At 28.9% G+C, this 14,766-nt stretch overlaps 1 protein-coding gene across 3 annotated transcripts in view; it reads left to right on the top strand.

The window, feature by feature from the left end:
* Positions 1–473: 473 nt before the first annotated feature.
* Positions 474–14,766, top strand: part of LOC100168834 (esterase E4) — a 16,450-nt gene continuing 2,157 nt past the window's right edge. Inside the window, exons 1-5 of one of the 3 annotated variants that reach the window (XM_029488305.1) lie at positions 474–502; positions 11,144–11,330; positions 11,403–11,697; positions 11,757–12,139; positions 12,441–12,606. In XM_029488305.1, the coding sequence (XP_029344165.1) occupies positions 489–502; positions 11,144–11,330; positions 11,403–11,697; positions 11,757–12,139; positions 12,441–12,606 (1,045 nt within the window). In that variant the 5' untranslated portion in view covers positions 474–488. Of the gene's footprint in view, positions 503–7,321; positions 7,490–9,127; positions 9,322–11,143; positions 11,331–11,402; positions 11,698–11,756; positions 12,140–12,440; positions 12,607–14,766 lie in introns of those variants that run through there. The other 2 variants (XM_008188983.3, XM_029488306.1) reach the window with 2 other exon arrangements.

Raw genomic sequence — 14,766 nt, 5'->3', positions numbered from 1 at the left:
TTCATGGTACATCATTACATAAATACCTTAAAGTTAGCCTCAACAAATAAATAACTCAAAATACTGCATCCAGTAGATAAAAATAACAATTAAGGCAAGTAACATTTGAAGAGTTACTAAAAAATCCTGAAAATGTTTTTCAGCTACGTCCTTGAATATAAATACAATAAGTCAATAAATTATGTCGACATATACAAGTCACAATAGTGTCCAATACTATGATTTAGGCGGGATGGTATATTGTTGGCCTTGTAGCACAGGTAGATGTGGCATACTTATTTTTTAGATGGGAAAACTACTTTTTTTTATTTTCAAACCAGTTGCTAATAAAAACAGTGTGCTGTAGTTGGCAAGAGTTTTAGATTTTTGGTGTTAAAATATTCGTCGTTTTACATCCACGTGACTTATCACTTATTTCGTTACTATATTATATAGTAACATATTTAGTGTACCTGTATTATACCAACGAATCATTACATGTACAGAAAATGTTCAATTATTGGTAGGTACCATTTTCATATAATAGTCGAGAGTCATAGGTTTTACAAATATTTTTATTTGCAAAGTAAGTTATTGTAAGACCCACACACCTGAAATTATTAGAGTTAAGACTAGGTTACTTTATTTTACGGTGCCTGGGCTTAACATTTTACTTTGTATATTTTTACATATACAAAGTATATATACCTAAGTATCTATCACTATTATTTATTTGTATAAGATTCATGTATTAGAAATTTTATTATTTATATTTATCCAAATATGTGATTTTTTTTTTATCTTAGATAGTTAATCAGTTGCATATGAGATGGCTTTATTTCGATCATTATGAATGTATGAATGTTTTTTTAATTTCGTATTTTTGTTGTAGATATTGTCCGTGTTATCGCTTTATTAAGCTGTGTGAACATTTCCCTCACACCCTCTACTAAGTTTATTTATTTTTAAGTGGCTTAAACTAAATATTCATTTATATTATAGGTACCTATATTAAATTATATTATATTAAGTTATAACCAACAAATTTTAATTTTAGGTTAATACGTATTAAAATACGTTTTAAATTTACATATGAAAAAATATATTTTAAATACCTACATAAGCGTGTGCAGAATTTCTGGCAGGGTAGTCATACATAAATACATTAACACACACACATATTACGTATACATAATATTCATATTCACACCTAAGTTACAAAAACCCGTGCGCACGCTTATGAATACCTATCTTTTAAATAATATATTTTTCCTATGTATCGCTATTCTTTAATAAATTCACAACATATCATTCAATTGGTACCTATTGATAACGTTATCCAAAGCCCAAATTTGCGAAACAGTCTCACAGCATAATATACTCGTTCTCAGCCAGTTGTTGGTTTATTGAAGAATTCATTTTCATTGTGATTTATTTATTTGTTTTTAGGGGTGGGCCGGTGCTGTAAGTCTTAGATCACCCAAGACCTCACCTAGTTGCAAGGTATTAGCTTGCACTCAACTTGTCCTAATAATCTTACCTTCAAATTTTTTAAGAGGTCATTTCACTCTTATTTTAGAAATAATTTCTTATTACAGAGTAAAATGTATTATTGTGAACGTAAAATTTGTCATTTTGAACGTTTGTAAGACAGATGCGACAGATGCGGGTTCGTCATCCTCTATAATATAATCGTTTATTTGCATGGCATCCGTACAATATAATACATTTTATTTACCTATAATACTAAAAAAAGTCAAAATGCGTAGATATTTCAGGATTCATGTTTGCCGTTGTATCTTGTATAGCCACTAATTTTTTTAATTAATACAATACTCAATATTTGTAGGTACCACCAGTTAATGAATAAGCTGTAATATGCTAATTTTTATTTTTGTTTAGTGGCGTAAGGAATAATAATTAGATAAATTAGTGACCTCTAATAGTCGGGTGCACGAAAAATGGTCCCCCACTGCCCGTTGTCAATACCCACTGTTGTAACCATTGATTCTCAATATTTTACTGTAGCGCTGCCATTACGTTAGTTTATTATACCAACACGGTTATATTGTAAAAATAAGTCGATAAACTAAAGGTACCCTTACAATATAAAAAAGGTGGACAAGTCGCAAGTGGGTTTTAAACTACAAAATAATTTGGAAGTTTTCGTAATTGCTAATTAGGTATACCGAATTTTGTCAACATTTTAATTTCAAACGCTTATAAAAAAATTCTACCTATGTGTAATTTTTTTATATTTTCAATTACTGCAGTAAGAAAAATTTTGTATCATATTATATTATTAATTATCGTTGCCAGTCACATCATAATATTATCATTTAACTATTAGTTCATGATACAGTCTGTACCTGCGTTCTGTGCCGACTTTCCCGTCAAGCAGTTAAACGTAAGCTGTAAAGTAGTATACATGTCTAAAGGTTTAGATATCAAGAACAAAACAAGGAATACCTACAGTAATTTCATAGAATTTATTAGATTAAAACATTGGGTATTTTCATAACAGTGCAAAAAAAATATATTATGGAAAAGGCGACACGCAATTGTCGTATTCAGTCGTCGAATGGCCAAGGTTTGATTCGTTGTTGTATAACAGGGATGGCAAATCGATGGCACGCGAAAAATTAAAATATTTATATTATATTTTTAATTATAAATAACAACATCACAATGTTAGTAGGCACCTTTTTACTATCGTTGAAGTCTTTGAAAAAATTGAATCGTAGATTCGTTTCAAACGTATAGATACCATGCTGAATATATAAACGACGTAATATATTGATATAAAATAGAATAATCATTATTGACTGATACAATTTTTCTTCGACTTTTTATGTGTCACTTTTTTCCGAAATTCATTTTATAAAATCTGATTTAAGATATTCACTATAATACTGATGAATTTAATGCCACGTGTACCCAGTGGCGTAGTTACGGGGGGGGGATGTAAGGGGTCCCCCCCCCAAACAAAAATCTTTTTTATATTGGTATTTTGTTTTGGGAAAATTGTTGTGATAAGAGACTTTCGGCAAACTCCCGACGGTACGAATAATAAATTATATAGCACGACGAGTCGACAAAATTATCGTCGATAACAGTTTTATCATAGGTAGGCCTCGATAACTATTACTGAAATAATAACTAATTATAAAATCGACAAAAACAGCGATAACGACGTCGAGTGGATTTTTTATGAATTATATTATAACAGTCTAAATAGTCTAATATAAAACTATTGCAACTATTTATAACTAATACCAATTTGAAACAAAATAAAAATGACGTTTAGTTTAACTATAATAACTTGTAATTTGTATCATAAATATATTTTAAAACCCCCCCAGAAAAAATCGTATCTACGCCACTGTCGCCACTGCATGTACCTATACTATATTAAAAGTTATAATATGTATTAGGTATAATAATTATAGTAATTACAAACTAAATACCAAGGAATCTACATCGAGTATTCAAAAAAATAAATCACATTAATTACTAAAGTAATGTTATTACATATATTTATTTTGATATTAACCCATTAATTAAATATTTTTTCTTATAATATAATATCATATAACATGTATATATCATATATAATAATATTTTCACAATGTAATATGCATGCTCGGTAAAAAAAAAGTTTATTTCTGGCACAAAGCGTCAAAATTATTTGCCACCCCTGTTCACAGGCACATATAGGGGGGGCTTTAGGGGCTAAGCCCTCCCAAAAATATCCATAGCCCCCCAAACATTTCCAACATTTTGTTTTAAGCTTATTCAATATTATTAAAGTAAGGTCTTACCTCCCCCAAATCCCAAACGCGATTTGCGCTTATGCTCCTGTTCTATAACAACATTACAGCAAGAAGAGATTTTCGTCATCCAATTCGTAGTTTTCGTCGTTTTGGACGGTAACGGCAATAGCAGAAACCAAATTTGGTCGTCTGATTTCCAAACTTTGATTTTCATGATTCCACCGTACGAGCGGCAACTGCCTAACATACAAAATATATATGTTATACATAAATTGTACAATAAACAATAAATAATAAAAGTTTGATGTAAAATTTTATTACGCACTTATTTTGTCATTACACTAGGTAGCTATAATAATTAGTTATATAATTTTTCGAAATTGAATTGATATTGTTGTTTATACAATATATGTTCTACTATACTTTATTCCCAGTAATAGCTAAAATAATATAAATATATTTTTCTTTATAATTTCATGTTTATTATACTAAGTAAGTATAAGTAGTTCAATAATATTTCTAACATAATATTTATGTAACCAACCTATTATAATTTATATTTAATGTTCTATTATATTTTTTACGTGTATTATCATGAAACATTTTTTTTAATATGTTACAATAGTAGGTAAGAAAAATAATTACTGACGGCTATCAAACTGCAAATTACACCAATAAATTATATACCTACAATAGACCTGGTTTTTACATATATAGGTAATATAACAATAACATTCATGCTAGTATGCTTCATGCTCAGATATTATATTTTATTATACATATTACTCATGTATAGGTACTTATAAATTATAATAAAAGTTAAGTGAAACTAAAACTTATCAAAGAAATGACTATAGATAATTTATTGTAATAACAGTAAACATGTACTTCACATAATCATATTATTGTGATATTATTGTAATAAAAAAATGTCAACCATGGCTCAGAAGCCTAGATTTATCCTAAAAAAAAAAAATGAAAGAAAAAAGTCGTGTTGTATACTTATAGATTACGTGACTACATTTATTTATAATGATTAGTGATAGGACGTTGATGACTTTTGCATTTTTTTTCTTTAAATTTTTGTCTTATACAATGCTAACCGAGCAACACATAATATGTTTCATGCTTCATTATTCTGAATATATACATTTACTTTTGTATTTTTTGGGCATTTTTAGCTATAGGTACATATTTTTTTTTGTTTTTAACGTCATTTCTTTATTTTTAAATTTTTAATATAATAGCTATTTTTTCTTAAATATTAGATTTTAAAGACAATATTTTATTTATTAAATATATGTGTATTATAATATTATTATTATTTAATATCTTATTGTAGGTTTTTGTTGTGATTAAATTTGCAGCGTGCAAGTATATTTTACGCTTATCGAATATTAAAATTTACAAATCATAAGTCTTTTTTTTTCAATTTTAGGTCATTTGAGCATTTTATTTTGTCAGTTTTGTTACAAAACTTTTGTACTATTTTAGGTCATCGACATCCTATCTCTGATGATAATAATATATACTATTCTAAAATATTATTGGTATATAGTACATCATATTATAGGCACAAACTATACATATTACATAATAAATTATAAAAAAAATTTAGATATTTTTATGTTCGGATAAAATATAAGTTTTTTATCATCATTTTAGATTCTGTGCGGCGTAAATGAGCAATGAATCTACTTGTTTTACAATGGTGTATTATTTTTCTATTTTCTTTCTGTCTGAACCTGTAAACGCTTTAATCTTTAACGTTGATATGGGTAGTTTTGGAATTTGGATTTTGTTTAAATTTTGGTCAAAAGTAAGAAAATCCCAGTATTTTCAAAATAATTTGGAAAAAGAGTAAAACAAAAATAATTACAGATAATGCAATATTAAAAGTATTGAGACTAGTTCTAAACTCTCCTACCATGAATCAACGAAACTATTTACACAGTTTGATAGTATAAGTCCGGTATCAACTGTTTACACATAAAAGTTTAAAGTATAAACCAGTTTTTGACAAAATCGATTAGCTCTTTTTGTTGTAATCAATTAAAAAATTAATAACCATAGAGACTGACATTTTCACTGTATAATTATATTTGATTTTTTTCCATTTTCATCTTAAACTTATTTGGTATGAAAAATAAATCTAAATGTAGCGAAAAAATAGTATTAAAAAGACGAAATGCGCATTATAACTGATAACTCTGAGCAAAAGTAGCCATATCAATCTCAATGTTTCAAAACTTGTAAAGATAAAAGTCAAGCTCAAAAATCGTGATTATTAATTATATTAAATTATTCTTACGAAGAAACAATTAAAAATGAGTTAATAAAGCAAAATGAATGAACATCATTGCTGGAAATTTCCTTTTATTTATTTTATTCTAATATCTAAAATACGTGAAAAAAGTCTACCTTGAGCACTAAAAACTAAAGGTTCATTACTATAAATATAGTAATATTACTATTATTACTAAGTTTTTCAAGTGGTGCGTAATGTCAAAAGGTTGGGAAACACTGCACTAGAACAAAATTCTATTTTTAATAGCTCACCTGAAACTTTTGCCAATTTATTATAATATATTGTCAACACAGCTATAAATGTAGGGTAACTAACAATGTTTGTATTATGACAGTGGGAACTTCCCACTAGTTTATTACTTATTATCCATAATGATATAGTTATATGCAATATATACAGTTATTAGTTTATTACATTTAATAGAATAATTAGCAGGTTATTACTATTATTTCTATGTACATAAAATACGTCATTTATGTCGTACCCCAAATCGTATATCCCAGGTTACATAATCGGTTTTTTTTTCAATAATTCACCGCAGTATAATAGACGGGATGATATTTTTGTGTGCGACGATCATAACTCATAATATTAGTGAAGTCATTATGAAAACCTGTAATAATAATATAACACATTGTTTTTGAATTGTTTAGTCGGCGGTATCCTCTTTTGCAGTAAATTCAGCCGCGCCCAGCTGTGAATTCTACTAGAACATAATATGAGCAATTGAATTCTAGTTTTCATTGATAATCAATTTAAGTTCGTTAAACCTGGTTAAAATAATATCAGCTAAGTACGAAAGCTGACAAAACTAAACAAATCCTATCTCGGGAAGTTGTGCGTGTAATATTACCTGAATTATCGCAACGTATACAACACACAGTGCCAGAAAACTATACGAATAAAGTCAAATTATATTTAAAAAATTCATATTGAAATCAACAAAAAATTATTACGATAAATTGTAAACATTTTTTAAATTTTCGTATGGACTTTGGTGCCCCAGTTTGGGAACCATTAATATAATAATATATTACTATTACATTATTATATCAGGTACTATATACAGTTCCTCGGAAGTGTCTTTTAGTTTAAATGATTTTCTAGAACGATCATAATTTGATTTTGACGGTAACTCAATGAAAAATAAAATAGAAAAAATGAATAACCTAACGTATTGAAAAATGTAGGTGTATCATATTGAGCGGTCGACGTCAATGTTTGAGTAGGTTTTTATGTTAACTATTTTAATCTAGTTGGGACGGGTAAGACCAAGTTTCTTTCTCAATCAGACAATCGCTGGCCGTCGTCAAGTGATGCAGGTCTATCTACAAACTGTTCTGAGCACTTAACAGTTTATAGTTTGTATACCTACGCTGTCGCCCTTCAGTACGAAAGTGGCAACTAAACGAATTACAACTCGATAATAGTAAGTAGCTTGCTAATTCATTACTAACTAATTATTTTCAAACTTATTTTCGCCTTTGAGATTTTTGTTTAAGAGCAATTATATTTCTACAGTTTATGAATATTAATGTTATATTTTTTTAATACGGATCGCTTGTTAACAAAATGTCTGAACATAGATATATTGACAAATAAAATGAAAACCGTCGATTATAGGTATAGCTGATAACAATAGTATTTTTTGATCAAAAATATTCGTCGGTTAAACTATTTTAGTTTATTTGAAAGGCCTATTTCTACCTATTGAATGTATACCTATTTAATCAAAATTACAAATATATTTTTATCTATTAACGTGTTATAATATTAAGCTTTATGAAATTAATGTTTAATTTATCAAATTGTAAGTTTATTTTGGTAAAATTGTGTGCATAAGTGTAATGTTATTATTATTCAGTTTGTTTACCTGATATAAATATTGGAACTATACAATTGAGATTCTAATTTTTATTGCTAGATGACACAAACAACAATTAATTCAATTGTTAGCTAGGTACGTATAACAGTAGGTACCTATGTCAGTATACAGGGTGTAACAGAAAGATATGTCAGATTTGTGTATGATTTACGTGTAAATCTTACACAAATCTGTCATATCTTTCTGTTACACTCTGTATTATAATAATTCTTTCAAAAGAAAGCATTCTTTAAAATGTAGTATGTTATTATATTCTCTTATCAATACGTGTGTATCAACAGGTACCTACTAATAATTAAGGGACATATATTAATATATTATTATATTATTTATGTACCTACATAAATAGGAAGATGAAATAAAATTGAACCTAAATCAAGCGGTCGACACCTAATTTTTAAACGATAAAAATTGAAAGACAAAAAATAATGATATTTCTAATTATATACGGTATTGGCGGCCAAACGGCTGATCGAGATCTACGGGTCGATCTCGGACGATTTCAAAGTCGATTCCCGTTTGTTAGAACTTATTATTATATTATATTTAGTAGACACACTGACACAGTTTCAAATGAAATGACATTTTCTCACACGAAAGCTATAAAAGGTGAATACTGAGCAATACGTTTTCTGATGATAATTTAGAGCAGTGTCTTCATTTAGAGCTAGTAACTATTTCCCTGATCATGTAATTAAATAGCCAACGATATGCAATGACACGCTTCTACGCCAACAGTATAATGTTAATTTATTTTGACATTATTTATAAATCTAACGTGAAACAATCACATTTTTAGATAACTTAACGCTAATTGTACCTATTATTTATGTTCCCGAGTACCTATGTTTATTATTAATATTAGTGATAAACTGATAAAGATCTAAAAATAAAATAAAAATTGTTTGCGTTAGTCGATCCTCAAAGGAAAAATGTATTCTCTATTTCTCTGTAGATATTAATCAAACACAATTTGGCCACCCCTGAATCATATAATATTTATTTTAGTTTTGTTTTGTTTAGCGAATAAATCGGTTTTGCTTTTATTTTGTAAACACACCTGAAGTGCCTAAGGCGGTTCAATGATTTGTAGCTGGCAGTTTAGCACCTGCTCTATAGATACCTCCCAATTTTTGATATTGTTGCGTTTAAATAAGAATGCCTTCAGAATGTGGTTAGTTGGGATCGTGAGAGCAACAGTGCCTTTTAATCCTTCGATTATATATAATATAATTTATTATTCTTTGTAAATGTATATGCATGTGTGTAGTGTGTACCTATATAATATAATGTCTGAGTTAAATATATTCTTTACACATTGCCATACTGTTAATTGAACACCGTCGAAAACCGATACCTACATAATTTTGAGATAGGTAATTATAAAATAAAAAAGAAGTAATTTTAAATAATTCTTAATTATAATTATTTGATTAAAATGTTTGGTCTAAACACCGATATACACAATAAATAATGATTCACATAAAAAAAATTGGCAGTAGTAAACTTTTTTCGGTTTACTTTTTTTCTACTTGATTTCCATTAATTCATAAACTACTATTTATGAAAAACATAAAATAAATATGTTTTCAAACACAATTATGCTAATTGTGTTATAAAAAATCATGTTTAAATTAATTTATGTCACCGTGCTCACCTCTATTTTTTCACTTTAATGATGAATTTATTAAAATTCTGATTTTCGGTATTCTTAAGTATACTCAAGGACCATATTATTTTTAATCATTTAGATTTTTACTCCACTTAAGGAGTATTCTGTGGTGAAACAAACTTATTTTGTACTGTAAATTGTTTAGCAGCAGATGATTTTTTTTTGAAAATGTTTATGTATCCTAATCAAAATTCGAACAAGTAGGTAGGTAGGTATAGTTACTAGTTTCTGAGTTAATTAAATGTACCCACACACACTAATGATGATAGTCCTTAAAATAGTTGTACAAAATAAATTAGAAAACTGTTGTACCTAATATTGGATCTAGTATTTGTTATATGATTTTTAAAAATTATAAAACGTAGATAGATAAATATTAACACGTTGAACGCCGGTGTCAACCCGAACTTAGTTGACACAAGTGAACCATGGCCGGTGTCAACCCGTGGTTGTCATAGAGTATTAGAGTAACCTATTCATTCGCTACTTCCAGTCGGATTTTCGCTATCAATACCCATATAGTGGGATGGCAATGTCCCACGAACTTTGAAAATCTATGAAAATAGTTCGCGCGACATTCCGTGTACGTTGTTCCGCTACATTTCAATTTCAATGAACGTTCTTTTGTACAACTCCACGTTAATCGTTTACGTCCTTCATGTTTCATTATATATGTATATCCTCTCCAACAAATTTTGTTCCCACCTTGGTGGACTTAAAAACTTCCATGTTTTACAAAATATTACGGTTATTCACGTCGAAATGTAACTGACACAAAATGTATGGATGTTTCAGTTTATATCGATAATCCTACCACCGTTACCCAAAGTAATACATTTTAAACCTATATTATACCCAATACTCAATAGGGTTTTACGTATATTTTTGTATAAATCTCCTATTTACGACAGTTATTTGGTATGGGTTCAATAAGACGCTCAGCCTATAATTGTTGTTACCTAGTATAATAATAATACTATATATTATATTACTTGTTATAACTTATAACTTTGTAGTTTTTTTCCGTGACGTTTTTTACTCGTGTCGGTTTTTACCATAACGTTTTTTACCTGACGTTTTTTTCTGTGTCGTTTTTTTCCGTGTCGTTTTTTACCGATTACCGTGTAAATCATTATAACATTCATATCTTTGAAACCTATAATCATGCACATTGCACATAGGTATTACTATTAATTAAAAAAATTCAAGAACTACTCGTTTGAATTTCGATTTAGATACATCAAAATTATTATTAAAAATCATCTGATAAATAATTACAGGAGAGGAGGTTGATTCTTATTAAAAAAAAAAAGAAGTTTGTATCATCACAAGACCTCTTCAAGCGCTATCAACAATCTAAGTATCTGAAAATATGGTCCTTAACTCTTAAGTATACTTAAAAATTCCAAAACTCATAATTTGAATACATTTATTATTTAAGGAAAATGAGGGTGGACACGTTAGATGAATCACCTTATATAACTACCTAAACAATGCTATTTATTGAATGATTATTTAATTTTTAGGTTAAAAATGTGGGTGGCTTCTATTATTAGCATTCTATTTTTGAGTGCTGTAATTTGTGATCCAGTAGTAAGGATTACAAAAGGTGCAATTCAAGGAGTAACTTCAAAATCAAGAGATGGCCGAGATTTTTATTCTTTTACCGCCATACCATATGCAAAGCCACCAGTCGATGAACTTAGATTTGAGGTAAATTTCATTGAAATACATATAATAAGATACAATGAAACCTTTATAATAATATTTTGCGATTGATTGTAGCCTCCGGTGACGGTAGATTCGTGGGGGGGTATTTTAGATGCCACCAAAGAATCAAATATGTGCACGCAAAATAACCATTTCTTTCCGGCAATTAGACACTTAATACTTGGGCAAGAAGACTGTTTATATTTGAATGTCTACACACCAAATTTAAATGGAAAACTTCCAGTAATGTTTTGGATACACGGTGGAGGATTTCTTGCTGGTCATAGCGGGTCAAACGTATTTGGACCTGAATATTTTATGGACAATGATGTTGTTTTGGTGTCTATTAACTACAGGCTTGGATTATTTGGTAAGATTTGCTTAACCAAACTAATATCAATATTTTATTAATAATTTGTTATTATTTAGGATTTATGAGCACCGAAGACGACGTGATACCAGGTAACAATGGACTCAAAGATCAAGTCATGGCTTTACGTTGGGTTCAAGAAAATATTGCTAACTTTGGCGGTGATCCCGGGCAGGTGACACTATTTGGCGAAAGCGCGGGCGGTGCCAGTGCAGGATACCATTTATTATCTCCGTTAAGTAAAGGCCTGTTCCATAAAGCCATACTCCAGAGTGGTACACCTTTGTGTCGCTGGGCTGTTTCTCCACCTGGGTTAGTCCGCAAACGTACCGAAGCAGTTGCTACTATCGCTGGATGTAATTCCGATACTTCTGAAGAAATATTGAAATGTTTAAAAAAACTTCCAGCTAATTATATGGTTGAACTTCATAATAAATTTTTCGTAAGTATTACGCATTTCTATGGGCGCCTTTATCTCTCCTTTATGGCTGTATCACCAGTTAATTCATACACGTTATAATTGTATTATTGTCTTACTATCAATTACCTAGGTACCAAATAAGGTACAATAAAAAATGATTTCATCTAAGAAAAAAAAACCAAATTATAAGCTCACATACATCTTTTTGTTATTGTCGTTTGATCGTGATAGTTAATAATGTACAAAACACGCAATAACACACTATATCCGTTGTTTTTTATGTAAATTATACTAAAAATAATTAAAATATTTCATGTTTCAGGAGTGGATCAATCATCCATGTATAATATTTCCACCTGTGGTTGAATCATGCGATTCAAACCAGGAATCGTTCCTATGTAATCATCCAATTACTGACTTTAAACAAGAGTCTAATGTACCTGTAATTGTTGGTTTGAACTCGGGTGAAGGCGGTGTATTTGTAGCATGTAAGTAGAGTTTCCAATTGGACAATTTAATATCAAACAGTTAACTTTACCTGTATTACCTACTATGTCAATTAATGAAGATATTTAAAAAAAAAACAATAAGCCAACAAATAAAGAACCTTTATAGTTTAGGGGAACATACATTTTTTTTCATCACGAATATTAAATTATTATTTATTATATTATATAGTTCATAGGCAACGCTTTGGCGTGAACCATTTAAGGTCCCTAAACACTACAGCGGTAGCGATGGCGGTGGCGGTAGCGGTTACAGAAATGTGAGTGCAGACAAGATTTTACATTTTTACCGCCACCGCGGCCGCACCGCTGCAGTGTGGTGCAACCTTAACTATTTCCAAATTTAAGTTCACAAACCGGTTATTTTTGTTGACGGATGAAACTCGGTATTTACGAGGCCTTGACTACACATGGAAAATTTTTTAACGTAAGACATTCAACGTTCCTCACTCATTATAATGTTATATTTCATAAAATATCTATTAACGCTTTTGAAAATATTTTGTTAGCATAATTTGAAGTCATTATTAAAACATAATATTTGAAAAAAAATAATTTTTACTACATTTTATCGCTATTGATTTAAAGTTTCCAAATTTTTTGAATGACTAAATAGTAAATTCATAGGTATTTAAATTTATATTCTTATACATAGATACTATTAGTTATAAGTAGATCTGTCGATTAAATGCTTTAAAAAACTTTAAAAATGCACTTAAAATCGGTAAAAAAACAGTTAAAAATGCACTAGGAACCGGATCTTATAAATGCATTGAAATATCAAAAATCCAGTATAAAATGCATTGTAAGTAAATAAACGATTCATAATTTAAAAAATATAAAAATATTCAAAATTATAGATATATGTTATTGATTAAATACGATGTGTGTTCAGATTATGTAAAATGTTTGTAAGACGAAAATGTAAAAATAATTCATAAAATGTGTGTAAAAAGTTTTAATAGATAGAAATTATTAATGTTGAAAAGAGTATACAAATTTAAAAACAATACCTAAAAAGGCCAAAAAAAAACCTGATAAATCAAAAATGTCAACAAATACAAAAAGTTGCAAAAGGTTCAAAATTGAATTTATTAGTAACTTTGTATTCAAGAAGCAAACTCCCCCACATCTAAACTTTAAATACTATTATAACTACTTAATTAACTTATAGTTCTAAATTTAATTTCTATCCGACATAAGTAATAAAAATTAAAGTTGTTTTGAAAATATATAATATATATTTTTTTTAATGACTAAATTATGTAAAAAAATTCAAAAACATTAATTATTGTTTTAACAATGAGTTTCTTATGTAAAAAATTAATCTGCATAGTATAATTTTTAGGCCCCACCCCACTTTATATTGTTTACTATATTACGTATGCCTATAATATGTACGTAATATGTAAGCTATAATAGTAGGGGGAAAGGGCTAAGGTACCTATTTAGATATCTAAATTTCGTACTACACACTTTATATAAAGATATGTGACGTACCTACAAACCCGTGGGGGGCTTTGCAACCTTTTTAATTTTATTTTTTGGTAAAAAATATGTTCTTCGGTACTAATGTAAGTACCAACAATATTATTATATTTTACGTTTTGGAATCAATACTGACCGTTTTTAAGGAGTTCAATATAGGCAATTCCCTATGTGTTTGTGCGTATGGGTCGTGTGTAAACGTGTGCGTAGTAAGTTAGAGCACGTGGATTGTAGAGTATATGCGTCATTTGACTGTGTGCAAAGGAACAGCGCAGTCTGGCGCAGATGAGCCATTGTAAATACTTTAACCTGAGTTAAAGGAAAATGTTAATTATTATTGATATGCATCACTTCAAAGCGTATACTTTACTTTTTTAAATATATCAATATTTGTTATATTAAAATTATATTATTATATTAAAACATATTATCTTTAGTTAATTTGGTCGATTTGAAAGTAGGTAGAAAATATTCTGGTTGTATTTGTAAAATGTGATTTTACAAAACAAAATTGATTATCATTAAGAGGACGCTACACCCGCATGTGTTGTCTCCGTCTAACATGTGTACAACATTGCAAAAACTGTTTTGCGCGGGGAAGAACTAAGAAGGCTACAGTCATAACTAAGAAACGAGACATTCACTACATAAAAG

Source organism: Acyrthosiphon pisum, chromosome A1 (genome assembly GCF_005508785.2).
Source record: "Acyrthosiphon pisum isolate AL4f chromosome A1, pea_aphid_22Mar2018_4r6ur, whole genome shotgun sequence".
Taxonomy (NCBI): domain Eukaryota; kingdom Metazoa; phylum Arthropoda; class Insecta; order Hemiptera; family Aphididae; genus Acyrthosiphon; species Acyrthosiphon pisum.
This window is presented reverse-complemented; position numbering and strand designations above follow the sequence as displayed.